The 26,936-nt window shown below is 45.6% G+C and overlaps 1 protein-coding gene across 1 annotated transcript; it reads right to left on the bottom strand.

The window, feature by feature from the left end:
* On the bottom strand, positions 1–23,614 carry CAPNS1 (calpain small subunit 1). The gene is made up of 11 exons (XM_081019117.1): positions 23,494–23,614; positions 17,324–17,552; positions 10,059–10,092; positions 8,954–9,043; positions 8,135–8,192; positions 7,811–7,875; positions 7,389–7,457; positions 6,507–6,585; positions 5,136–5,252; positions 4,085–4,143; positions 1–1,897 (listed from the first exon to the last, which is right to left on the bottom strand). The coding sequence occupies exons 2-11, from the start codon at positions 17,533–17,535 to the stop codon at positions 1,871–1,873; spliced, it is 810 nt and encodes a 269-aa protein (XP_080875243.1). The 5' UTR covers positions 17,536–17,552; positions 23,494–23,614; the 3' UTR covers positions 1–1,870.
* Between the last annotated feature and the right edge of the window lie 3,322 nt (positions 23,615–26,936).

The following is a 26,936-nucleotide window of genomic DNA, read 5'->3' as shown; positions in this document are numbered from 1 at the left end:
TTGTTCTCATTGCACAACTTTTATTCTTGCGTTTAGAAAACAGAGGGGGTGTTGGGAGAGGGAGAGGCACAGGCAACTGGCAAATTTTCGAGGCAAGGGATTCTCTCTGCAATCCGACAGAAAGGCAACCCTCCCCCCCCCTGTCTAGGATATCTTTTTTTTAAAAAAATCAAAGGCACACATTCTCTTCATCTAGCTGAAACAGCTCTTTCACCAGGTCCCAGTGGGACAGACAGTGGGTGATCCTTTTCCTACAGCTGCTCGAATTTTCAAAATTAGACAAATTTACAAAAAACAATAATAATCCAATGCAGGACAAAACTCTCCTCGTGATCATCCATTCTGAGCGGGGTACATCAAAACAGGCTGTTGGAGTGGGCAGGCGTAAAAAAAAATTTTATTTGGAGATTCCTCCAGGCCTGGTATCTGAAAAAGCCGGACATGAGAACTGTTTTATTTCAAAGAACCACATTCCGAAATTCAGCACCAGAGGCAGATACTGGGGAGAAAATTCTCTCCAGATTAAAAAATGGGAAGGCACCAAACAAAACTCTTTCACCAGTTAGTTTTCTGGATTCCCAAGTGGGGGGAAACTCTACTGTAATACCAAGTAGGGCCACTAGAGGGTGATAGAGCCACATGTTCAAGGAAATCTGTTCTAGGAATATTTATCATTCAAGGCACAATATACTGTATACCGGTATATATATAGAGAGAGAACCAGTTGTCTTTCTACTCTTTTATTCCTTCAAAATGCATGCATAGAAATTGCATATGTATTGCAAGTATAGAGCTTGTTGGGGGGAGAGTCTGCATGGCAGTCTAGCCTCCATGCAATCTGCAAAAATAAAATAAAAAGGTACATTGTTTTTAAACTGCCAGGAATACTGTGGTTGCACAAAGCAAACATTTCGCAGTTGCCCTTGGGCAGAACCAGCTGTTTCTTGATTTTTTAAAATATTTTTTAATAAACTGCAAGCCTCTATAACTGGCGTTCCTTAAATAGTTTTGGGTGGACTTGGGCTGCTACTGACCTATTGCTTTTGAAATTGCATCCATGCAAAGTGCTACAGGGGCTCACTCCCCGGTTTATAAATGGGGGGGGGCGATTTCCTTCATTTGTGGGGTGCGGGCTGTTGCCTTCACGTCAGTCTAGTCCGACTCCCATCACAACACTCCTGGCCTAACTTGCCCATAACAAATGGAGTTAAAAGGGCAGACAACAGGAAGCGATGGATTTTTTATTCCTGCATGGTTCTCAAGGATTAGTGGGGGCAAACTCCAGTCACAGTGCAGAATTCGCACACGGAACACACGCAGCCGCCGTTGCGATCTTGCCACCAGCCCAGACACAGGTCCCCCAAGGAGAGCTGTGGCTTTGCTAGGGGTACAAATTTCATATTCAGGCCCTCTCAGCTCCCCAGTTCCCAAAATGAAGGCATTTGTTCCGTCGTGAAACTATAGTGAATTATAGAATCTGCACGGGCACCGCGGTAAACCGAGCCGGCCTGGGAAAAGGAAAAGCAAATACCACTGCAAACTGGAGGCTTCTTTTAAAAAGACACCCACCCGCTGTTAGTAAACAAAACAGTTAACGTAAATCTGTATTAGCAGTTGCTTTTCTAATGGAGGTTAAAAATGCAAAATAAAACAAACATAGTAAAAGGGGCCCCCTGTTGTTGTTGTTTTTGCTTTAGCAAAGGGAGTGGAAGAGAAACTGAAAAAAGAAAAGAAAGGGATTTATTATAGACTGTCCCGCGTCGCAGGGAGGACTGCTGGGCAGATGTAGCATGGAACTTCTAAAAAACAGTCCAGAATAGGCTCGGTGATGTCGGAGGGTGGGGAGCGCGATCCCACAGGCGGGCCGGCCTTACGAATACATGGTGAGCTGCAGCCACTGGGGAAAAGAAGACGAACGTCACTCTCCACATCCTCTCCAAGTTTCTAGTCCACATCTTCAAAGCATCTCACCAGCCCAACTCCTTCCCCATCTGCATCTCTCGCCCTGACCTGGCCACTGTGATCCACGTGACGGTCACCTCCAGACTGGGTTATTGTAACTCACTCTACCCTTGAGACTAACCCAGAAACTCCAGCGGGTGCAGAATGCTGCGGCGAGACTCCTTACGGGGTCCTCACTGCGAGATCACATTCACCCGGTGCTATACCAGCTGCACTGGTATGACAATATGACAATATTTTGGAGGTCCCAGTTTGTAAGGTGGTTAGGTTGGTCTCAACTAGGGCCAGGGCCTTTTCAGTACCGGCCCCGACTTGGTGGAACGCTCTGTCCCAAGAGACCAGGGCCCTATGGGACTTGACATCTTTCTGCAGGGCCTGCAAGACGGAGCTGTTCCACCAGGCCTTTGGTCAGGGAACAGTCTGACTCCCTCCTTTGGCAATCTTCACAGAACTTTAGCCTAATGGTTGCCATCAATTTGAGTTGAATTAATTTTATAATGACAGAAATGATTTTAGAATGTTGTACTATTTTATTGTTGTTAGCTGCCCTGAGCCTGGCTTCGGCTGGGGAGGGTGGGATATAAATAAAATTTATTATTATTATTATTATTATTATTATCTCTCCGTCTCCTGCAAGCTGGTCTGCTGCTCCCCTATTCTGCCCCATATCTCCCAGTCTCACCCATAGGCTGTTCCCTGTCTGCGCCCCAGCATCTCCTCGTTCTTTATTTCCCTCCTCGGAAGCAGAGCTCACAGCAAAAGCTTTTCCTGAGCCGAACTAGGGCAAGTTTGCCTCTGGCAAATCAACGGGAGACTCAGTTGCTCCCTTCTCTTTCTGCTGGGCCCAGGAAAATAAGCCCCGTCTGCACCGTGCGTTGAAAACGGTGTCCCACTCCTCTGAAAAGCCATGAATTCCCCCAGGGAATCCTGGGAACTGTAGTTCATTAAGGGTGTTGAGCGTCGTTAGGAAACTTGCAGAGCGACAACTCCCAGAATTCTCTGGGAAGAGGGATTGGCGGTTGGACCGCTCTGGAAACTGTAGCTCTGTGATGGCATTATTATTATTATTATTATTATTATTATTATTATTATTATTATTAAAATTTAGTTAGATGTTTTATCTTGCCCAGGGCAACCCAAAGCGACTTACAACCAGCCAGACAATTGGCCCCACATAAATACATTAAAACCAAGAGGAAAGAGAAACCATCCCAGGCCACAGATAGTTTAAGGCCAAAGGCCTGGTTATAAAGGAAAGTTTTCAGCTGGCCCTGTAATGAAGGTGCCAAGCGAGCCTTCCTAGGTAGGGCATTCCACAAACAGGGAGCCACCACAGAAAAGGCCTGTTTTTGTGCTGCCACCCTCCAGACTGGAGGGGTCTCCTAAGGACTCTCGGCAGCCATAACAAACCACGGTTCCCAGAATCCCACAAACGGTGCAAGATTCTGACTGGACATTAGTCAGAACGTCCCGATGGCAAGAGCTGTTTGAGAATGGACCAGACTCTCTCGGGTGGTGATATAACGTATTTTTCGCTATATAAGGTGCACCAGACCATAAGACGCACCTAGTTTTGGGAGGAGGAAAACAAGAAAAAAAATATTCTGAATCCCAGAAGCCAGAACAGCAAGAGCGCTGCTTTTGCTGCGCAGAGATCCCTCATGCTGTTCTGGCTTCTGGGATAGCTGCGCAGCCTGCATTCGCTCCGTAAGACGCACAAACATTTCCCCTTACTTTTTAGGAGGGAAAAAGTGCGTCTTATGGAGCGAAAAATACAGTCTTCTCCTTCATTGGAGGTTTCCAAGCAGAGGTTAGATGGCCATTTGTCAGGGATGCTTCCGCTATGATTCCTGCATCCCTTCCAACTCTACAATTCTGGTTTGTTTTGTATATTTTTTATATTATGCACCACTTTGTGGTGCTTTTTAAAAAGTGTTTTTATAAATGCTTTCAAATAAACAATAAATGCATGCGGTCGTTTTTTGCTTGGCTCATTCCTTAGCAACCCTAACCCTTCTGTCCCCAAGATCTTTGGATCCTTGCTGGGTTTCCGCACTCGGCGGATTCCTCCTGCTCAGCTCCCTTGCCCTGGAGTGGAACAAGAGCCAGACGTTCTCCTTACCTCCTTCAAGGTCACACGGATCTGCCCGCTTCCATCCCTGTCCAGAGATTTGAAGGCACCTGAAAGCAGAACGGATACGATACGTTAATCTTTATTGCCATTGTCCCATACAGAACAACGAAATTGAAAAAATCTACATCAGACATTCAGAAACCAACAAGCCTGCTATCCCAGCTTGGTTGGCGCCCTAAAAACTCTGATACCCCCTAATTAAATACAATATACTCCCACACAGAGTACCTTACACTGCGTTTAGAACCAAAATCGCATTTGGATAGAAACTGTTTCTCAGGCGGCTAGTCCTGGTCTTTATAACCCTGGACCTTCTTCCAGAAGGCAGAAGCTGAAAGAGATCATTTCCGGGGTGCGCACTATCCTGCACTATCTCTGCAGCTTTCTTATGGCACCTGGAAGCATAGATTTGATCCAAGGTGGGAAGAGTGCACCCAGTTATCCTCTCCGCAGTCTTGACAACCCTTGACAGCATTGTTTTTTCCCTGTCCGTGCAGCTCCCAAACCACACACAGGGACCATAAGTTAATACAGTGGTACCACTGGATACGAACGGGATCCGTTCCGGATCCCTGTTCGCATCCTGAAGCAAATGCAACCCGTGTCCGCGCGTGTTGCGATTCGCCGCTTTCGCACATGCGCGTGACGTCATTCTGAGCATCTGCGCATGCACGAGCAGTGAAGCCCGGAAGTAACGGATTCCGTTACCTCCGGGTCGCTACGGAGCGCAACCCAAAAGTGCTCACCCTGAAGCACATTTAACCCGAGATATGACTGTATCATCACGGAAGGATGTGGTTCTGCACTCAAGAGCCAAAGCCTTGAAGTCTGGGGATCAGTGATGCCCTCAACCCAGGCAGTGTCCACATTCACACAAGCGGGTGCAAGGACTCCCGTGAAAAGGCAGCCAGCCTGGGGGTGGAGTCACCAGAGGCACCCGACCCAAATCCAGCGGCTGCTTGAGACAGCTCTTTTTGGAAAGGAAACAAGGGACCCACGAGGGATCCCTCTGGCAGAACGCCCGGCGATGCAGACTTACGAAACATGGCGTCCAGGCGCACCAAACAGCTGATGAAGTTGTCAAAGTCCATGTTCCCGTTCTCATCCGAGTATCTGCGCACGATCATGCTGTATAGCTGCTCGTTCAGACGGAAGCCTGGCAAGGAAAGCGGGGAAATTGGAGGGCAGGAAAGAGGGAGGAGCTAGTCAGAGAACAGCTCTTCTTTTTATTATTATTATTATTATTATTATTAAATTGTTATTGTTGTTGTTTATACTTTTCAAGTTTATACATTTCATTAGTTTTACAATCAATTTAACATTTCAGGCTCTTCCCCTTTCTGTGGTTCCTTAAATTAATAATAATAATAATAATAATAATAATAATAATAATAATAATAATAATTTATTTATACCCCACCCATCTGGCTGAGTTTCCCCAGCCACTCTGGGCGGCTCCCAATTGAGTGTTAAAAATAATACAGAATTAAATATTAAAAACTTCCCTAAACAGGGCTGCCTTCAGATATATTCTAAAAGTTGTGTAGTTCTTTATCTCCTTGACATCTGATGGGAGGGAGTGCCACAGGGTGGGCGCCACCACCGAGAAGGCCCTCTACCTGGTTCCCTGTAACCTCACTTCTCGCAGTGAGGGAACCGCCAGAAGGCCCTTGGCGCTGGACCTCGGAGTGGCCAAAGTACTGGAGCCTCAGCTTCAGGATCTGTCCTTCCAGTGAGCACTCAGGGCTGATTTCCTTCAGAATGGAGAGGTTTGATCTTCTTGCAGTCCATGGGACTCTCAAGAGTCTCCTCCAGCACCAGAATTCAAAAGCATCAATTCTTCCGCAATCAGCCTTCTTGATGGTCCAGCTCTCACTTCCGTACATCACTACTGGGAAAACCAGAGCTTGAACTATACGGACCTTTGTTGGCAAGGTGGTGTCTCTGCTTTTTAAGATTGCTTTTCTCCCAAGAAGCAGGCGTCTTTTAATTTTGTGACTGCTGCCACCATCTGCAGTGATCATGGAGCCCAAGAAAGTAAAATCTCTCACTGCCTCCATTTCTTCCCCTTCTATTTGCCAGGAGGTGATGGGAGCAGTGGCCATGATCTTCGTTTTTTTTGATGTTGAGCTTCAGACCATATTTTGCGCTCTCCTCTTTCACCCTCATTAAAAGGGTCTTTAATTCCTCCTCACTTTCTGCCATCAAGGTTGTGTCATCTGCATATCTGAGGTTGTTGATATTTCTTCCGGCAATCTTAATTCCGGCAAGGGATTCAACACCCTTTTAACAAACTACAACTCCCAGAATTCTTTGGGGGAAGACAGGAATGTTTAAAATGATGCCATAGTGCTTTAAATGTATGGTGTGGATGGCGTTTTTTAGGTACCCAATCACGTTTGCCCCTTACCTGCTGCCTCAAAGGCTCCAGGGAGTTCGCTGCTGCCGATGGTTCCAGATTGATCAGTATCAAATTGCTTGTAGATGCACTGATGTCCGGAAAACCCCAAAATTGGGGGTGGGGGTGGGGAGAGGAGAGCAAAAAGACAGGTAAGGCAAATAGGACAGCTAAACGGAATAATGTCCTCACCAACCCAAGACTCCGCAACAGCCCAGGGTGAATAAAAATCCATGATTTCTTTAAAATACAATTTTTAAAAATCATTTTTTAAAAAACTTAAATCAGATTTTTAAAATAAAATGCTTTTGAAGGAAAAATCTTTCTAAAGATAGTTTTCTGTTTAAGTTACATTATAGTCCAAAGGCTATTTATCAGGAAAAAGGAATTTGATTTAAGTTTTTCATGTGTGCTAAAACTCAGTCTAAGCTTTTTTTTAAAAAAAAAAATCGTTTAACCACATCGGTTAACAAACATGGATACATATGCTATAATTGTTTTAGTTAAATAAATTGTTTGAATTGTTATGAAGGAAATTATTATTTTTCTCCTTCCAATGAAGTACAGCAGAAAAGTTGTCCAAATTTAAACAATTTCGTAATTACCTGCCTGTGTATTTCCAATAGTATAACCAAATCAGTCATTTTTGACATAATTGTAAAAACCACTCTGAAAATTTATGATTCCAAAAATGAAACCTTCCTCTGGTTGTAAATATTAAGGGGATGCCAGCAAGGCTGAACCTTTCTGTAAAAATGGATTTAAATTAAGTCTTACTGACTAGTGATTTAAATTGTGATTTAAATCAATTTGATTTAAATCAAATCCACCCTGCCACAGCCCCATCCCAAAATAGGAGTGTGCTAGATGCAAACAAAAAAAAATTCATTTTACCTGCCACTTCTTGATGTTGTTCCACAGGTACTTGAATTCCTCAAAGCCCAGTTTTCCGGTTGTGTCGCTCTGCACAGGGCACAGTCAAGGAGCAAAAAGCCACAAGCACCACAAAAATCACACATCCACTGTTTCGTTCAGAATATTTTTTCCTTGTTTTCCTCCTCTAAAAACTAGGTCAGTGGCTTTGTTTCAACACCCACTTCCTTCTTTTCAAAAGCACAATCTGCTTTCCCCCCTGGGCAATTCAGCTCCAGGGACCAGGCATTCGCCCCATAAGACACACAGACATTTCCCCTTACTTTTTAGGAAGAAAAAAGGGAGTCTTACGGAGCGAAAAATACGGTGTGTGTGTGTGTGTGTGTGTATGAATGCAGAGGGAGCAAAACCCAAACCCGGATCCCCAGCTGGCAAGAGGATACGTCCATGACGGCCACCATGCTGCGACAAGTGTCAATCCCAAAGCCGTCCGTCTTCAAGTCCGGATCTGGAAAGGTAGAGGCAAAAGGGGGTTGAGACCAATGTCGGAATCAGAAGCCGGGAGCGCCATCCAGCCAGGGCGGACGGGACTTGGCTGTGGGGACCTAATCTTCCACTAGCTCCAGCCAGCATGACCAATGGCTGGGGATGATAAGGGTTAATAGGTACTGATATAATAAATATGAGACACTCCCATCAGTGTTGGCATCCCACCGGCTCCCAATGCCACCCCTATAGGCCCCAAAGGAAACTAATCTTCCACTTACGCCGGGTCACCACTTTGTTGAGGATGTTCATGAGTTCCGTGGCGCTGACTTCCATGTCCTAGAAAAAAAGAAAGGGAATGGTGTCAGCTGCAGTGCAAAAGGGAAAGTTCAGAGCCTAGAGAAAGTTGTTTTGCATTTCCCATGTGTGTTTTACTCAGACGTAAAGCCCACCAAGTTCACAGAGAAAACTGCAGCGGAAATAGCAAGAGATACCAACAATAGAAAAATGGCAGATGAAGATGTTGGACTTTTTGGAGCTGGCCGACCCGACTGGAAGAATCCGCGACCAGAAAGGAGTATCAAGAAGATTGGAAGAAATTTAAAGAATATTTAGCTAAATACTGTAATATAAGATAAATAGAAAATTCTTGGAAGAAATTAATAGGCTTAGGGGTAGAATAAGAATATGTTGTTAATAAATATTAAGGATTAGAATATTAATAAAGGAGAAAAGGTTAGTAATTGAAAGGAGTTAATATCATTAGAAATATGAATTTGGAGAAGTGTTAAAAAGGTGATATAATGAAATTCAGTTAGAGGGGATTTCAATGTAATGAAATTAGGGATTTGAAGTAATAATTCCTTTTTGTGTCTTTTTTTTTTCTTTGTTTTGTAATGTTTTTCCTTTTTCCTTGTGGTAAATGTGAAAATCAATAAAGAAATTTGAAAAAAACCAACAAAATAAAACCTGTAAAGGACAGGTCGGAGTACTGACTGGTTACTCACGAGCAACCACCATTGCCATCTGACACATCAGGCTAGTCCTCAGTGTTTACGGAAAGGCCACCGGGGGGTGGATAGAGAGACAAAAACACTCACGTCTCCCGCCAGCTGCACAAAGAGCTTCCGGAACTGCCGCTGTTCTTCGCTTTCGTTGGCTTCGATGTTGGAAAAGTGGCTGCGAGGAGGCTGAGAAGAGAGAAACAGAGAAACACGGAATTGGACGAGGGCCGTAGCTTGGAGGGAGAGAACCTTTGCAGGACGTCCAGGGTTCAGTTCCTGGAGGACTTGAGAAAACCCATGCCTGGAAAGTTTGAGAGCAGGGTAGGCCGGGGGCGACGGACCCAGCCTGCCCAATTCTATTCCATAAAATCCCAGGCAGTGGCCAAAATCAAACTTCTGGCAGCTTCCTGAATTGGCAGCCCAGTATCCTGTCTCCAGCGCAAGCGGCAATGAATGCTGCGCAGCAAGAAAAATGGAAGCGACAGGAAGCCAACCGAAATAAAAAGTCTACATGGATTGGAGAATCTTTAAAGAATGCAGTGGTGCCCCGCAAGACGAATGCCTCGCAAGACGAAAAACTCGCTAGACGAAAGGGTTTTGCGTTTTCTGAGTCGTTCCGCAAGACGAATTTCCCTAGGGGCTTGCTTCGCAAGACGAAACGTCTTGCGAGTTCTTGCGAGTTTGTTTCCTTTTTCTTAAAGCCGCTAAGCCGCTAATAGCCGTGCTTCGCAAGACGAAGAGACTCGCAGAACGGATTAATTTCGTCTTGCAAGGCACCACTGTATTTAGAAAACTATGGAATAAAAGGAAACATCTTGGCAGAATTAGACTGATCCCTGTATTGTATAAATATAAGTTCGTAGGGAGGTAAAAAGAAATTATATAAGGAATATGTAACTGTGCGGTATAAAGTAATGGGTAGACAAAATACAGTGAGATTGATTGGAAGTCAGTTTTAAATTTCTTTTCTATAAATGTTATAATTGTGTTCAATACCAGGAGTATATATGATGATAATTCTATTAATCTTCTTATAGTGTGGTGGTTGGTTTGGTTTTTCTGTTATTTGTTTGTTTGGTTGCGTGTTTGTTTACTTGTATGTACATCTGTTTTTCATAAATGTATTTATTTTAAATTAATAAAGATATATTTTAAAAAGAAAAAAGGGGAAAAAAGAAAAAAATGGAAATGAAGGACTTACCGGAGGTTCCGGGTTGTACTGAGCGGCTGCTTCACTGAAGGACAGGCAGGCATGGAGGAGAGAAAAGATAAACGTGATCAGCGGTGGGTCTTTCAAAGCATCGCCACGGGAATGGATGGTTCAATACGAGATGGACTACAATTCCCATCAGCCCCAACTGAGGTTTCCCTGGGCCTCGCCCAAAAGCTATATCCTGCTCTTCGAGAATTCATAGAGGAGTTCATAGAATCAAAGATTCGTAGAGCTGGAAGGGACCCCCAGGGGTCATCTAGTCCAACCCCCCACCCAACCTCTGCTTAAAAACCTCCAAGGAAGAGGAGTCCACCACCTCCCAAGGGAGACTGTTTCACTGTCAAACGACTCTTACTCTCAGAAAGCTCTCCCTGATTTTGAGTCAGAATCTCCTTTCTTGTAACTCGAAGCCATGGGTTCGAGTCCTACCGTCCAGAGCAGGAGAAAACAAGCTTGCTCCATCTTCCATGGAGGTTGGGTGGCCATTTGTCGCATATGATCTAGGGGGTTGGACTAGGTGACCCCCGAGGTCCCATTCAGCTCTACAGTTCTATGATACTCTGTGTGTGCCTTTATTTCATAAAGTGCCGTATTTTTCGCTCTATAGGACGCACCTGACCATAGGACGCACCTTGTTTTCTCCTGCCACTTCGCTGAAGGGGCGCTGCGCAGAGAGGGGGAGATTTTTTTTTCTTGTTCTCCCCCTCTAAAACAAGGTGCATTCTGTGCATTCAAGGTGTGTTCACCCAAAGCCTCCAGAGCGCAGCGGGAGTTCCCACTGCACTCTGGAGGCTTCAGGTCACTGCGCACTGCCCCTCTCGCTCTCCAGGCTTCAGTGAAGGCAACCTGAAGCCTCTGGAGCATGGCGGGAGTTCCTGCTGGGCTCCGGAGGCTACAGGTTCCTTTCAACCTGCTCTTTGGGGCTGGCGGGGGGAAGCGCTGCTTTCCCCCACCGCCAGCCTCAAAGATCCCTGAAGCCTTCGGAGCGCAGTGCAAGTTCCCGCTGTGCTCCGCAGGCTTCGGGTTCCTTTTGCTGAAGCCGGGAGAGCAAGACTTCAGCAAAAAGAACCTGAAGCCTCTGGAGGGCAGTGGGAACTCGTGCTGCGCTCCAAAGGCCTTCAGGCGGCTATCCCTGATGCCTGGAGAGCAAGAGGGGTCGGTGCGCACAGACGCCTCTCGCTCTCCAAGCTTCAGCGAAAGCAACGCGTAGCCTCTGGAGCGTGGAGGGAGCGCTCCCACTGCGCTTCGGAGGCTTTGCGTTGCTATCTCTGAAGCCAAGGAGCCTGCATTCGCTCCACAGGACGCACACACATTTCCCCTTCATTTTTGGAGGGGGAAAAGTGCGTCATATAGAGCGAAAAATACGGTATATACACCGCTTAATTGTTTGTTTGTTTTTAATATGGTTTACAAAACAGCAAAACCAAGTAACAATGTAAAGTACAAAGTAACAAGTAACAAAGAAAAGTAAAAATGATACTTTAAAAGAGGCATCCCCAACCTTCGGCCCTCCAGATGTTTTGGACTACAATTCCCATCATCCCTGACCACTGGTCCTGTTAGCCAGGGATTATGGGAGTTGTAGGCCAAAACATCTGGAGGGCCGCAGGTTGGGGATGCCTGCTTTAAAACATACAAAAAGTAGAATATTAAAACAGATTTAAATTACTTCAACTTTCCACACACCTGGGAAGACTGGTCTAAACAAGGTTTTTACCGGGCATCAAAATGCAAGGAAGAAAAGGAAACAACAGTAACATGTCTCTCTCTCTGTGTGTGTGTGTGTGTGTGTGTGTGTGTGCATTTGCAAGTTTTAAACCAAGCTTCTAGCCCTCATGGTCTCAGAGAAAAGCTTGGAACGGTGGGAACATTGCTTTCAGAAAGCTCAGAAGCAGGGCTGACTTGGAATCATCGTGCCTCATGCTGTGGCCTTATTTGCATACAGGATAGCTGGAAAATTCCAGGTATGATTCAGCAGGAAAAGGAAGAAATAACTCATTCCCCTCCCAGACCGACAATTCACAGAGAGGTTTAACAGTCAATCCCTCTCAGGGTTAGAAACTCAGATATATAATCTAATCGCCAAATGGCACCTTAGACCTGGGTTACGGTCGCCACAATGGAAAGTCGAGGCTCCTTGCCCCTGAAGATTATTATCATTATAACTACAAATATCACTATCATCATATATTTACCACTTTGTATTTTAAATGAGAAATCTCAAAGAAGTTGACAACACCTTAAAACATCAAATCAGGCACTCCAGAATAAAACAAATTCAAGCTCCAAAGAAAATATCTCAGATCCTTCTCTAAGTGCCATTCTGCTTTTCCCAGTCGCCAGCCTGGTATCCAGAGATCTCTGCAATTTGACCCGTGCCAGTCCCAAAACATGCCCGGATGATTTCTGTTTCTTCTTCCCAGGGAACTCTGGGAATTGTAGCTTTGCGAGCCAAACAAGGGTCTCCTTACGACTCTCAGTGCCCTTAATGAACTGTAATTCCCATCACTTTGGGGGGCAGAGGGAAGCCACGACTTTCTAAAGTGGTAGCATGGTTCTTTATATATATCTGAAGGAGCATCTCCACCCCCATCGTTCTGCCCAGACACTGAGGTCCAGCTCCGAGGACCTTCTGGCAGTTCCCTCATTGCGAGAAGCCAAGTTACAAGGAAGCAGGCAGAGGGCCTTCTCGGTGGTGGCGCCCGCCCTGTGGAACGCCCTCCCACCAGATGGCAAAGAGAAGAAGAACTACCAGACTTTTAGAAGACATCTGAAGGCAGCCCTGTTTAGGGAAGCTTTTAATGTCTGGTGTATTACTGTATTTTAATATTTGGTTGGAAGCCGCCCAGAGTGGCTGGGGAAGCCCAGCCAGATGGGCGGGGTATAAATAATAATAAATAAATAATAATAATAATAATAATAATAATAATAATAATAATAATAATTCTTCCTCCACTCAAGAACCCTAGACTTCACTCCCGAGAGTCCAAACTTCAGTAGCAAAGCTGTAAGTGGTACAATAATAACTGCAATCCTCAGTATGTTTACCCTGAAAGGAGTGTCCCAAAGTTAAGTGGGGCTCACTCTCTAGGTGTTTGGGACAGAAGCCTAACTCTTCTTCTGATAGAGAAAACTTGGGTTTCATCCCAGGTGCTGGTGGCTGTTTTGCTTGTTGACCCAGGTTTCCCTGCATGCTAGCAAACCAGTCCGACGGTAAACACGAACTAGCCGTTCAGCTACCAGCCCATCTCCGCAAACAGTGGAAGGAAAGGTCCTCAAAGGCAAAATACTGTATTTTTCCGTGTATAAGATGCCCTCTATTTTGGGGAACTAAAAATTAAGAAAATGGGGGGAAATTGTCCAGAGTTGTTTTTAGGGGGAGGACTGCCCAGAGTTGTTGAGCAAAAGCCACCAAATGTCTTCCCGCTCGCCACCAGTTGCTGCCAATCACCCACACGAACACCGAAGACAATCTCAGGCTCGCGGCAGCAACCAGTCACTCGCCCCCCCCCCGCACTCCTGGTGTATAAGACGACCCCAATTTTTAAACATTAATTTCACATAGAAATACAGCGGTACCTCTGGTTGCAAACGGGATCCATTCCGGAGGCCCGTTTGCAACATGAGCAGAACGCAACCGCGTCTGTGCGTGCGCGGGTCGCGATTCGCCGCTTCTGCGCATGATGTCATTTTGTGCGTCTGTGCATGCGCAAGCGGCGAAACCCGGAAGTAACCCTTTCCGGTACTTCCGGGTCGCCGCGGGACGCAAACTGAAAATGCTCAACCTGAAGCAAACGTAACATGAGGTATGAGTGTACTCGTTTTATACACGGAAAAGTACGGTACTTCCCAGTGGAGGAGAACTTTGCTTTTCCTTAGTCCTCAGAACACACATAAACCACTTTGGCTTCCAGGACTGGGTAGAAGGAGAAGACGGAGCTGGGAGCCTGCACAGGTCTTCAGCAACCAGATGTTGCAGTCCACCCGGTTGGTGAAGGATGGCTTAGCCCACCTAACCCCCAACCCAAAGGACAAGGGAGTTTTGCCCAAAGCCCAGCTCCATCAGGAACCTCCTACCCCTGAACTATGCAAGCTGGTCATTGCATGAACAACTGTTGCCCCAGTTTGGTTTTTTCTTTTTCCTCTTCCCTTCCCGTCCTGTTTGCCTTGTGTGCTGCCTATTGTTTTTTCCTAGATTGAAAAATGGCGGGCAGGAACCATCTTAGAATCATAGAATTGTCGAGTTGGAAGAGACCACAAGAACCATCTAGTCCAACGCCCTGAAAGGCAGGAATCTTTTGCCCAATATGGCGTTCGAATGGATAACCCTCAGATTAAGAGTCTCATGCTCTACTGACTGAGGTATCCAATTGTCTTGTTTTGACCATCTGCATGTAAGGCACTCCCAGAGCCTTTTTGCCTGAGGAGTGGGATTCAAATGCTCTAAATAAGTCAATGGCAAACACCGTATTAAGACACACTTTTTTCTTCCTAAAAAGTAAGGGGAAATGTCTGTGCGTCTTATGGAGCGGATGTGTGGTCCCTGGAGCCCAATTGCCCAGGGGCAAAAAGCAGAGCATGCTTTTTTTTTGAAAGAGGGAAGGGGGTGTTGAAACAAAGCCGCTGATTGTTTGCCGATCGGGAGGGAGATAAGGGACACTAGAGATAAAGGAGGCTGCCTGGGAGGGGGGAGGTAAAGAGCAAACTTGCAAGGAGAGGAGACAGGAAGACTAAAGCAATGAGGAGAGAAATTAGAAGAAAAGGAGCAGCAAAAAACTGCTCCAGTTAAGGAAAAGACACTAAGGCAAACAAGAGGAAGGGAGTGTTGAAAGGAAACAGCTGATCGGTGGGATCGGAAGAGAGATAAGGGAGGCTAGCGATAAAGGAGGCTGCCTGGGAGGGAGGAGGTAAAAGCCCATGGATCCTCAGGATTTTTGCGTTGGGTCACCCCAAATTCACCATCAGATCACATAGCATGTCCATGGCTACAGCCTGCACCAAGAAAATCACGCACCCACTGTTTCGTGGGGCCGCAATGGCGCAAAAACGTGGTTACAAAGCACGGATCTACATGGATCCTCAGGATTTTTGCATTGGGCTACCCCAAACTCACCGTCACATCACATGTCTGTAGCCACAGCATGAACCACAAAAATCATACATCCACTGTTTCGCTCAGAATTTTTTTTCCTTGCTTTCCTCCTCTAAAAACTAGGTGCGTCTTATGGAGTGAAAAATACGGTAAATAAGGAAGGTGAGTTCTGGGCTTTTGGGACTCAGTCCAGCCTAACCCTGCAGACGAAAGTATGCAAAGGTTTGACACTTAGTATAAGCATTTCCCTTGATATTTCTTTCTTTCTTTCTTTCTTTCTTTCTTTCTCTCTCTCTCTCTCTCTCTCTCTCTCACACACACACACACACACAGGAAATAAAGCAAGGTGACATCTGAACCACACACCCACCCCAGATCCAGGTTCCTAAGCGATATTTCATTTCAAAATAAGAAAAAGGGGATTGAGATGATTTGCAAGTTATTATTTCAGTTCTGGAAGACTAATCCAAGATGTGTGCAATGCAGCAGCTCAGGATTATGGAGAAAATAACTTTGCACGTGCTCAGAGTTCCTCTCTTCTTTCATATCACTCCCCATTTTTCAGGCTGGGTCTTGGCACTAAAAGCAGGCTCAGGGTCAGACCTTTGACTCAGAAGAATCCATCTGCTGCCTTAGTAGCCTAAATAGTGAAATCTCCAATCACATTAGGAGGGAACTGACATATTTTGATTGGTGGGATCCAGTGAGCACTGTGGCTGGATGGATCCCAGATTGCTGGGCCATTTTCATGCTACGCTGCAGGAATTTAAATGCATGGGGTTGCAGACAAGGTATAAGGCCATAATAATTTATACCTGCATGCCTCTGCAATAATTTGTGGTGCGTTAAACGCTTGGAAGAAAAACTACCACTGTCTTCCCTTTCTGGTAAGCAGGCAAGTGGCTATTTACAAGCCAGTGACAGAAGCAATACAGTGGTACCTCGGGTTACATACGCTTCAGGTTACATAGGCTTCAGGTTACAGACTCCGCTAAGCCAGAAATAGTGCTTCAGGTTAAGAACTTTGCTTCAGGATGAGAACAGAAATCGTGCTCCGGCGGCACGGTGGCAGTAGGAGGCCCCATTAGCTAAAGTGGTGCTTCAGGTTAAGAACAGTTTCAGGTTAAGTACGGACCTCCAGAACGAATTAAGTACTTAACCCAAGGTACCACTCTATAATAAACTCACTTTTTGCAGGAAAATGGGAAAAAAGAAATAACGACCAAAAAAAAGAATGGCAGGATAAATTATTTGACTACACTGAATTGGCCAGACTGACAGAGGCAATTAGGGGTCAGTCCAAGCAAAAATTTCAAAAAGAATGGGGGAACACCTTAAAAAGCAGTGCCCTCAAATTAATACTTGGACTTGTTTTGATTCACGTCTGCAGGATAATTTATAGATGGGTAGCCGTGTTGGTCTGCCATAGTCGAAATAAAAAAATTCCTTCCTGTAGCACCTTAAAGACCAACTAAGTTAGTTCTTGATATAAGCTTTCGTGTGCATGCACACTTCTTCAGATACACAAGTATCTCAGATACGTGTATCTGAAGAAGTGTGCATGCACACGAAAGCTTATACCAAGAACTAACTTAGTTGGTCTTTAAGGTGCTACAGGAAGGAATTTTTTTATTAGGATAATTTATGGTACTTAAGTTAAAAATTGTATTAAGGGGGGGGGGAATAACAAACTATTATGGAGACAGTTTACTAAAAATGAAAAGAGAACCATGTAGAGAGGATGAAGGAAGTCAACTGGAAGAAAAGGAGAACGTAAATATGGTGTGTGTGTGTGTTGTTCACTATTTGTTTTGTATAAATTTAGGTACATTGTTATGGATTATTTGTACAGTCATACCTCGGGTTACAGCCACTTCAGGTTGCATTTTTTTTTAATATTGACCACCGAAACCCAGAAGTACGCACAGAAGCACTAAACCGCGCTTTGTGCATGCGCAGAAGTGCCGAATTGCAACCCGCGCGTGCACAGACACGGGTTGCGAATGCTGCGGGTTGCGAATGTTCATCCTGCACGGATCACGTTCGCAACCCGAGCGTCCACTGTATACATTTTTTATTGGTTTTTGGTTGTGGTTTTGCTGTTGTTTGTTTTATAAACGCTTGTGTGTATGTTGTAAATAAACTCTTTTTTTTAACTCACCTGATGGCGCTGATGACTCCTCCCAGGATTCCCATGGCTCCACCTCCTCCTCCTCCGCCGCCGCCTCCGCCGCCTCCACTCCCCCCTCCACCACCTAAAAACCCTCCGATAACATTGCCAATGTTGATGTTCGCTCCCCCAATCTTGATATTGCCTCCGCCGCCGCCGCCGCCACCTCCTCCTCCACCAAGGAAGTTTTTGACAAGGAACATTTTCAGAAGTGTTTTCTCTGTTTGGAGAGAAAGGAAAGTTTGTTTAAAACACACACAAACACACAACTTCTGCTTATTATTATTGAAGGGTTTATTATTGAAGGGTGTATATAACATCCTGCCAGAATGGGAGACGAAAGATGAAGAGGTGAAATGAGTGATGATTAAATGGGCACAAGATATAGGTCATAATATGATGTTGGAAGACTGGGAAAGGTTGTGGAAAACTGTCTTAAAATTTACAGATTGTTCCTTGTTGAAATAAAATTATATGATGATGTATAGATGGTATATGACACCAGTGCAGCTCGGAAGAATGTATAAAACCAACTCAAATGTGTGCTGGAAGTGTAAGGAAAAGGAAGGGACTTTTTACCATATGTGGTGGGATTGTAATGAAATTAAAAAGTTTTGGGAAATGATATACAATGAATTGAAGAAAATGTTCCATCTAACATTTGTTTCAAAGCCTGAAGCATTTTTGTTAGGGATTGTAGGGAAAGATCTGCCAAAAAAGCTGAAAAACATCTTCATGTCTGTGACAATGGAGGCGAGAGTTCTAATAGCACAAGGATGGAAGAACGAGGAAATCCCGAGTAAAGAATTATGGCAAGAAAAATTGATGGACTACGCAGAACTGGCAAAATTTACACACAAACTACGGTAAAAGGATAACTGTGACTTTAAAGATGAGTGGGAACCTTCTACAATTTACCTAAAGAAACAACAAAACGAACTGGACTCCTTGGCAGGTTTTGAATAAACACTCACAAACTTTTTACTGATAACAGTCAGTCAGATAAATTAAGGATCCATACAATTTTGTAACATGTAGAGAATAACACTTGTTGATAAACCAGAGAGAGTGGCTGAGGGAAGTCTGGGGAGGGGGGGGTTATTTTATGGGGAGGGGGGAAATAGGGGGGAATTAAGGATGATATGTTTTTCGATAAAATGTTTTGTTGAAATTCCTAATAAAAATATTTTTTAAAACACACACACACACACACATGCAACTTCTGCTGCGCAAGATGCACATTGTGGTGTTACGTTGGCCACAAGAGTTGTTACGCGTAAAACACATTTCAGGTAACACCTCGTCACATTTTCTTAATGCTAAGAACCTTAAGATTAGAGAATTAAGCAACAGATCTTTCTTTTCTTTTGTTAAGGGGGGAGAATTACATAGTGGTTTTTTTACCAACGTAACACACCCAGCCAACCTAAGTCCTATTGTGTAACGCCAATCTGATTCTGTTCCCAACTCCTGTCCCTGAACTGCTTCCATTCCCATTTGAATAAGAGCTACTATTTAACACTTTGTGCCCAAATTTGTTTCCTCCTCCCCATCCTCATTTTCTTTTGCACTGTGTCTGTTATATAGTAATCCTGCAGGAAGAAATTCTGTTGCTTTACTCTGTACAAGCTGCTCTGAGAACCCTTTTGGTTGACGGAGGGGTTTAAAAAATCTGAACAAATTAAAAGAAAAATTCACACATATCTGAGTAAGCTTCAAGGAAATAGGAAGAAACCTCCAACGACTGACAATATAATCCTGTGCCTACAGACTGGGAGAAGGTCCCATTGAAGTCAATGGAGCTCTTTCTTTCTTTCTTTCTTTCTTTCAGACTCACATTTATAGGATTACACTGTAAAGTACAACACAAAACTGGAATAGATTTCTGGATGTCTGGAATAGATTATACAGCAGGGTGTCTTGCCTTTATTTATCAATTTACAGGGTGTAACACCCACCCACTCCAAAAAAATGGGGGAGAACCCCCTATGCCTTTACAGTCATACCTCGGGTTGAGCATTTTTGGGTTGTGCTCTGCGGTGACCCGGAAGTAATGGAGTGCATTACTTCCGGGTTTCGCCACTCATGCATGCGCAGACGCTCAAAATGACGTCACGCACATGCGCAGAAGTGGCAAATCACAACCCGCAGATGTGCGGACGTGGGTTGCGTTCGCTTCAGGATGCGAACGGGGCTCCAGAATGGATCCCATTCGCATCCAGAGGTACCACGGTACTTCTTTTTAAAACTAAGCTATGACCCTTAATATTTAATGCACATCACTTGGGAAGACAGGCGAACTAATATCAGTGTACTGGCAGAAGCAAAGATCACCCGTGTTGAAGCAATGATTCTTCAACATCAATTTTGTTGGACTGGTCATGTTGTGCGGATGCCTGACGATCGTCTTCCAAAGCAACTACTCTATTTTGAACTTAAAAATGGAAAGCGTGGTGCTGGTGGTCAACAAAAGAGGTTTAAAGACTGTCTCAAGGCAAATCTTTAAAAATGTAGTATAAACACCAACAATTGGGAAACACTGGCCTGTGAGCGCTCCAGTTGAGGAACAGCCTTGACCAAAGGTGTCATGGGCTTTGAAGACACTCAAACTCAGGACGCAAGGGAGAAACGTGCTAAGAGGAAGGTACACTTGGCATATCCACACCGGGATCAATTCCCACCCGGGAACCAATGTCCTCACTGTGGAAGGACGTGTGGATCCAGAATTGGCATCCGTGGTCGCTTACAGACTCACTGTTAAAACTGTGTTTATGGAAGACAATCTTCCTCAGCTACGAGGGATCGAAGAAGAAGAAGAAGAAGAAGAAGAAGAAGAAGGGTGCATGTTATTTAAAATGTCTCCATCCTGTTTTCTTTCCCAAAGAATACTCTAAGAGGTTAATAGTAAGAATTCTGCCTGTACCCAAATGCTAGATAGCAGCCTTGTAGAAGCTAGCGTACCTGAGAATAGTTTCCAGGGGGGGGGGGAAGGTTACATGAAGTGGGACCCCACCCCTTGCAGGGGGGTGGGAGGTGGGGGTCAAAGGCATGGCATGCAAACAAGGAAGCTGTGGGTTGCAACAATGAACCCCTCCCTCCAAAAACTCTGTATCTATTTTAGACTATTTTATTTTAGACTATTTTAACGTGACACACACCCTCCTGGAGGAACAGGAGGAACGAAAGAGATCAGGGGATTTAGAAAAGCTCAGGGAAAGGTCTTTAGCCACGCTTGGAAAAAACAGGCTTACCTTAATGGTCACTGTTCAAAAAGGTAATCACCACTCCTTGTACTTTTCCTGCATTTAATTTCCTACTGTCCTCAACAGGGCCAGATTGAGGTTTGATGCGGCCCTCAGCTCCTGAAGGTAATGGGGCCCTTGATATGTCCAGCTGTCCTTTGTCAACAACAAATTGTCGCTGTTTTTTGTGTTGAATATATGCTAGATAATTGAGGGACCTAATAGGTATCTCGAGCCATTTGCACATGTTGCCCTGCAAACAGTCCATGCAGAATGTCGGCACCCTATATATAGAAAGGAGCAAACCAGGGATATTTTGGGGAGCAGGCTAGCAGGCAGGGCCCATGACTTACATCACAGGAGCCGACACAACACAAAACACGGTTGCTGTATTTAGGTTTTGTTTTATTTGTTTTTTATCTTATATTTTGGAAATGTATATCCAGGTTCTTTTTTCCTTTAAATTTTATGGGGGCCCCAAGAGAGTGGGGCCCTGAGCTATAGCTTGTTTAAAGGTAAAGGGACCCCTGACCATGAGGTCCAGTCGTGGCCGACTCTGGGGTTGCGGCACTCATCTCACTTTACTGGCCGAGGGAGCGGGCGTACAGCTTCCGGGTCACGTGGCCAGCATGACTAAGCCGCTTCTGGCGAGCCAGAGCAGCACACGGAAACGCCGTTTACCTTCCCGCCGGAGTGGTACCTATTTATCTACTTGCACTTTGATGTGCTTTCGAACTGCTAGGTTGGCAGGAGCAGGGACCAAGCAACGGGAGCTCACCCCATCGCGGGGATTTGAACCGCCGACCTTCTGATTGGCAAGTCCTAGGCTCTGTGGTTTAACCCACAGTGCCACCCGCATCCCATACACCTTTGCATTAAAGGTAAAGGGACCCCTGACCATTAGGTCTAGTCGTGGCCGACTCTGGGGTTGCGGCACTCATCTCGCTTTACTGGCCAAGGGAGCCAGCGTACAGCTTCCAGGTCACGTGGCCAGCATGCCTAAGCCGCTTCTGGCGAACCAGAGCAGCGCACGGAAATGCCATTTACCTTCCTGCCGGAGTGGTACCTATTTATCTACTTGCACTTTGACGTGCTTTCGAACTGCTAGGTTGGCAGGAGCAGGGACCGAGCAACGGGAGCTCACCCCGTCACGGGGATTCGAACTGCCGACCTTCTGATCAGCAAGTCCTAGGCTCTGTGGTTTAACCCACAGCGCCACCCGCATCCCTTATAGCTTGTTTAGCTTATGCATCCAGCACTGGTCCTCAATCTTAACCATTCCCACCCTCTAACCATGTGCATCTGCATTTGTGCATGATTTCATATGTGTATGTATAAACCTGCAACTCAGGATAACCCTGCATTCGGGTAGAAATGGACTGGGGTCCAGAAACGTGTCTGCCATATTTGCAGGGGGTTGGACTAGATGACCCTCAGGGACCCCCCTCCCATCTCTACGATTCTATGAAATATGCTGGTCTTACAGGTGCCATGAAACTCTTTGTTGGTTTCTGTTTTGTTTAGTTTTTGCATGTTCAACCTTTCCGGGGAAGGGTTATTTGCAAATCTCGTCACACCCAAACAGCGCTAATTCTGGTTTTAAATGTTGGTGACGAGCAGCAGAGGACACAGAGAGGGACTTTGGGTGATCAGAAATTATTCCGATCCCATATGGACAAGGAGGGGGCAGTGGGGAGAGAATGCAATCGGCTTTTCCTGCTCTAAGCACTCCTTGTCCCCACACCCTCCCACAATACTAGATCTAAAGTAGATCTAAACAATACTATAGATCTATACTATAGATCTAAACAATATAGATCCGCAGGGCCTGTAAGACAGAGTTGTTCCGCCTGGCCTTTGGCTTGGAGCCAATTTGATTCCCTCCCCCTCTTTTTTCTTTTTCCTTTCTCCTCCTGTGATGAGGCTGCATTTTCATCTTTTAATGTTGTATTTTAATCTTGTTTTTAAGTTGTATTCATTCAACTTGCTTTTATTGCTTGTTAGCCGCCCTGAGCCCTGTGAGGTGAATGGATTAAGGTTCCCAGACGTCCCCGGATTTACAAATCAGTCCCCATACAAAATCGATTGAAGTTGAAAAGTGTCTAAGGATTCATTGAAAAAATCTGGTAACCTTAGAATGGATCCCTTACTAGATTATCTGGCTCCCAACATCATATGTGACTCATTGTAGGCCTGGAGGGAGACCCCACAAAGTTCCTGGAACTTTTGAAGGGCGGTTGGGAGCCATCGTTTGTGGAGCAGCCTCGGATTGGGTCCAAGGGCAACAGATCCCAGGATCGGATACAGGACCCATAACGGAAAAAGTTGGGCGGGAAAGGAAAAGCATTCCCAGGGGAAAATCACCAGATATAGGGGGATGCAAGAAAAAAAGAGGGCTGTTGTATTCAACTAAAGTCTACTCAGAAAAACACCCATGAAAGTCAATGGGCCGGTGTGAGTCATGTACATTAATCCCAATGAGTCTACTCTGAGTAGGGTTGACAATGACGACAGCCCGGATTATTTAGCGTGGGTGGGTGAGAGATCTCCTTCGAAGGAGAGGAGATGTGTGTGAAAAGGAAGGGCGAGTTGGCGGGGGGGGGGGAGTAGATTACAAAACGGAAACTAATGCTGAGAGATAGAGAGAGAGAGCAGGGAGGGATCTAGTGCGCGCCGGATCGTGTCCAAAAGGGCTTCCAGGGGATTTAGAGGGAGGGGAAATGGACAGTGGACAAGATTTAGGGCAAGGGAGCCAGAAGGAGGCCCAGTGGAGGAAGTAGATCCTCCCCGTAGTTATTAATGGGGGGACCGGGATCCACCCGTGATCTCCCCAAGGGATCCACTGCCTGGAAGGAAAAAAATAACCCAGTTGGTGCCCAGAACCAGCCTGCAGGTCCGGATCTGCTCCCAGACTCTTACCTTGTGGCCGAGGCTGCTGCGGGGTCGCTTCTGCCGCGGGCGGCTCTCCGTCGGGTCCGCTGCGGGATCTACCACGCCCGAGCGAGTCACTGCAGCGGAGCCGCCGGAGGGCGCCGCGGGGTCCTAGCGCCCGTCCACTGCTCTGAATCCTGTGCTGGGGGAAAGCCTCACCGGTTGAATTTCCGCCTGCCGTGCCAGAAAAAGAAAAGAGAGGGAACGAGGCTGAGATCGGCGTTAAATGACTCTTTCTTTTCCTTTTTTAAATAGTTTTTACTGAATTTTACAAATGTTATATTCATCACAATTCATGTTTTCAACAAAATAGTATATAAATCCCTACCTTTCTTCCCCCAACCTCAACTTCAGGTTCCTTAAGTATTTCCTTCTCCTGTCTTTTAGTTACATTTTATAATCTTTCAATTAGATATTGTGACAGTCGTTTCAATTTTTTTATCATCTTTCCCATATTACATCTTTTTTGTTTGATTTCTTCATTGTGTTTATGCAAACCCTGCTAGTGAGTCCCCTTCTTTACAATAGTTCTTTAAATACAGCATAAACAGTTCCCAATCTTTCTTAAAATCTCTATTATCTCTTAATTTCCCCTTTAAATGACTGTTTCAAAAGGCTTTTTTTAATATATTTTTGAATATATTGAATATATTGAATATTCTGAATATATATATATATATATATATATATATAAACTTAAATAGAAATATTTGTGAGTAACTGATTGGCCTAGGATGTAACTATATGAAATTGTATAATATTATGGATTGGAGTCAAAATGAAAAGAAATAGTGTTGGAAAACTGCTACGATGAACTATTTGGAAACTCAGCCAGGGGGTTTTGAGGAGGTCACTTTACAATTATAACAAAAGTGGGATTATAACAGTTAAGGTAAATGTTTTGTGTGTTTGTTTGTTTTTTGATCTTGTAATGTTTTTCTTGTTTGTTGTTGTGTTTGTTAAAATATTGGAAAAACAAATAATTTTTTTCTTGAAAAAATATATATATTTCAGGCTCCCCTTTCTCATCCCCACCCTTTCATGATTTCCCAGCATGCCCTGCCTTTTGCAGGCTCGCAGCTGCGGGGGAAAATGACTGGAGGTGTATCCCATTGAGCTCAGTCGAACCTCCAGCTTCCAAGGCAGTCTACCACTATGAATTGGCAGGCGCCGCTAAGAAACAACACACCGCCTTGCCTTCACGCCCCCTGCCGGTGGGCTTGTCCGTTCTATCATTTATTTCTAAAAACAGTTCTGTAATAATAATAATAATAATAATAATAATAATTCATTATTTATACCCCGCCCATCTGGCTGGGTTTCCCCAGCCACTCTGGGTGGCTTCCAACAAAACACTAAAATACAATAATCTATTAAACATTAAAAGCTTCCCTGAAAGCCTTCAGATGTCTTCTAAAAGTCTGGTAGTTGTTCTTTTTGACATCTGAAGGGAGGGCGTTCCACAGGGCGGGTGCCACTACTGAGAAGGCCCTCTGCCTGGTTCCCTGTAACTTGGCTTCTCGCAGTGAGGGAACCGCCAGAAGGCCCTCGGCGCTGGACCTCAGTGTCCGGGCAGAACGATGGGGGTGGGGACGCTCCTTCAAGTATACTGGGCCTTTGAGGCCATTTAGGCCTTTCAAGGTCAGCACCAACACTTTGAATTGTGCTCAGAAACGTACTGGGAGCCAATGTAGGTCTTTCAAGACCGGTGTTATGTGGTCTCAGCAGCCGCTCCCAGTCCCCAGTCTAGCTGCCGCATTCTGGATTAGTTGTAGTTTCCGGGTCACCTTCAAAGGTAGCCCCACGTAAAGCGCATTGCGGTAGTCCAAGCGGGAGATAACCAGAGCATGCACCACTCTGGCAAGACAGTCTGTGGGCAGGTAGGGTCTCATCCTGCCTACCAGATGGAGCTGGTAGACAGCTGCCCTGGACACAGAATTAACCTGCACCTCCATGGACAGCTGTGAGTCCAAAATGACTCCCAGGCTGCGCACCTGGTCCTTCAGGGGCACAGTTACCCCATTCAGGACCAGGGAGTCCCCCACACCTGCCCACCTCACTGGAAGGACAGATTCTGAAGCTGAGGCTCCAAGACATTGGCCACCTCATGAGAAGAGAAGACTCCCTGGAAAAGACCCTGATGTTGGGAAAGATGGAGGGCACAAGGAGAAGGGGACGGCAGAGGATGAGATGGTGGGACAGTGTTCTCGAAGCCACCAGCATGAGTTTGATCAAACTGCGGGAGGCAGTGGAAGACAGGAGAGCCTGGCATGCTCTGGTCCAGGGGGTCACAAAGAGGCGGACACGACTAAAGGACTAAACAACAAAGAGCAGTTTGCGAGGGAGGAGCGGCTCCTCCTTGAGACTAACAATCCGAAGCGGCTCCGAATTAATAGATTCGCATCAGGCGTTTCCCCCACTCCGACCAGAGAGAGCGAACTGTTGGTTTTGCACAGGGAGGAGCAAACTTCTTTTGCTTTCTCTTCCTGCTGGCGAACTGGCTCGGCCGGTTCCTGGACTGCAGCGAGGAAGCGGAGCGTGTCCGATCCGGAGTCACTCCCCGCGCCCCCCCCCCCCCAGGATTCCGCTGCTCGGCCCCAGCAGCTTCTGATTCAGGCGCCAGGAATGCGCCCGTGGGTGGGGGGGGGTGCCCAAAGGAGGCGACGCCCTCTTGCGGGAAGAGAGGGGTGGGGTCGGGGAGCGAAGGCCTGCTTCCTCCGGAGACAATGCGGAGTCACTCCGGATTAAGGCCCACGCGGCTGCCAACTCCTGGAAGCTGTATTGAAATCTATTTCCTCCACACACACCCCGCCCAATTATTTTTTATTGAACTCTTGGTGCAAGTGTAAATACAAAGGCAACGCGAAATGCAAAAAGTATGACTTAAAAACAATTTTTTTAAAAAATCAACGAAATACAGGGCAGTGAAATAAATTAAAAAATTAAAAAAATTGTCCAGTAGCACCTTGTTGTTGTTGTTTAGTCGTTGAGTCGTGTCCGCCTCTTCGTGACCCCCTGGACCAGAGCACGCCAGGCACTCCTGTCTTCCACTGCCTCCCGCAGTTTGGTCAAACTCATGCTGGTAGCTTCGAGAACACTGTCCCACCATCTCGTCCTCTGTCGTCCCCGTCTCCTTGTGCCCTCCATCTTTCCCAACATCAGGGTCTTTTCCAGGGAGTCTTCTCTTCTCATGAGGTGGCCAAAGTCTTGGAGCCTCAGCTTCAGGATCTGTCCTTCCAGTGAGCACTCAGGGCTGATTTCCTTCAGAATGGAGAGGTTTGATCTTCTTGCAGTCCATGGGACTCTCAAGAGTCTCCTCCAGCACCAGAATTGAAAAGCACCCATTCTTCAGCAATCAGCCTTCTTTATGGTCCAGCTCTCACTTCCATACATCACGACTGGGAAAACCATAGCTTTAACTATACGGACCT

Source organism: Podarcis pityusensis (assembly GCF_964106645.2).
Source record: "Podarcis pityusensis genome assembly, chromosome: 8".
In the NCBI taxonomy this organism is placed as follows: Eukaryota; Metazoa; Chordata; class Lepidosauria; order Squamata; family Lacertidae; genus Podarcis; species Podarcis pityusensis.
The sequence above is the reverse complement of the archived record's forward strand: the minus strand, read 5'-3'. Positions and strand labels throughout refer to the sequence as shown.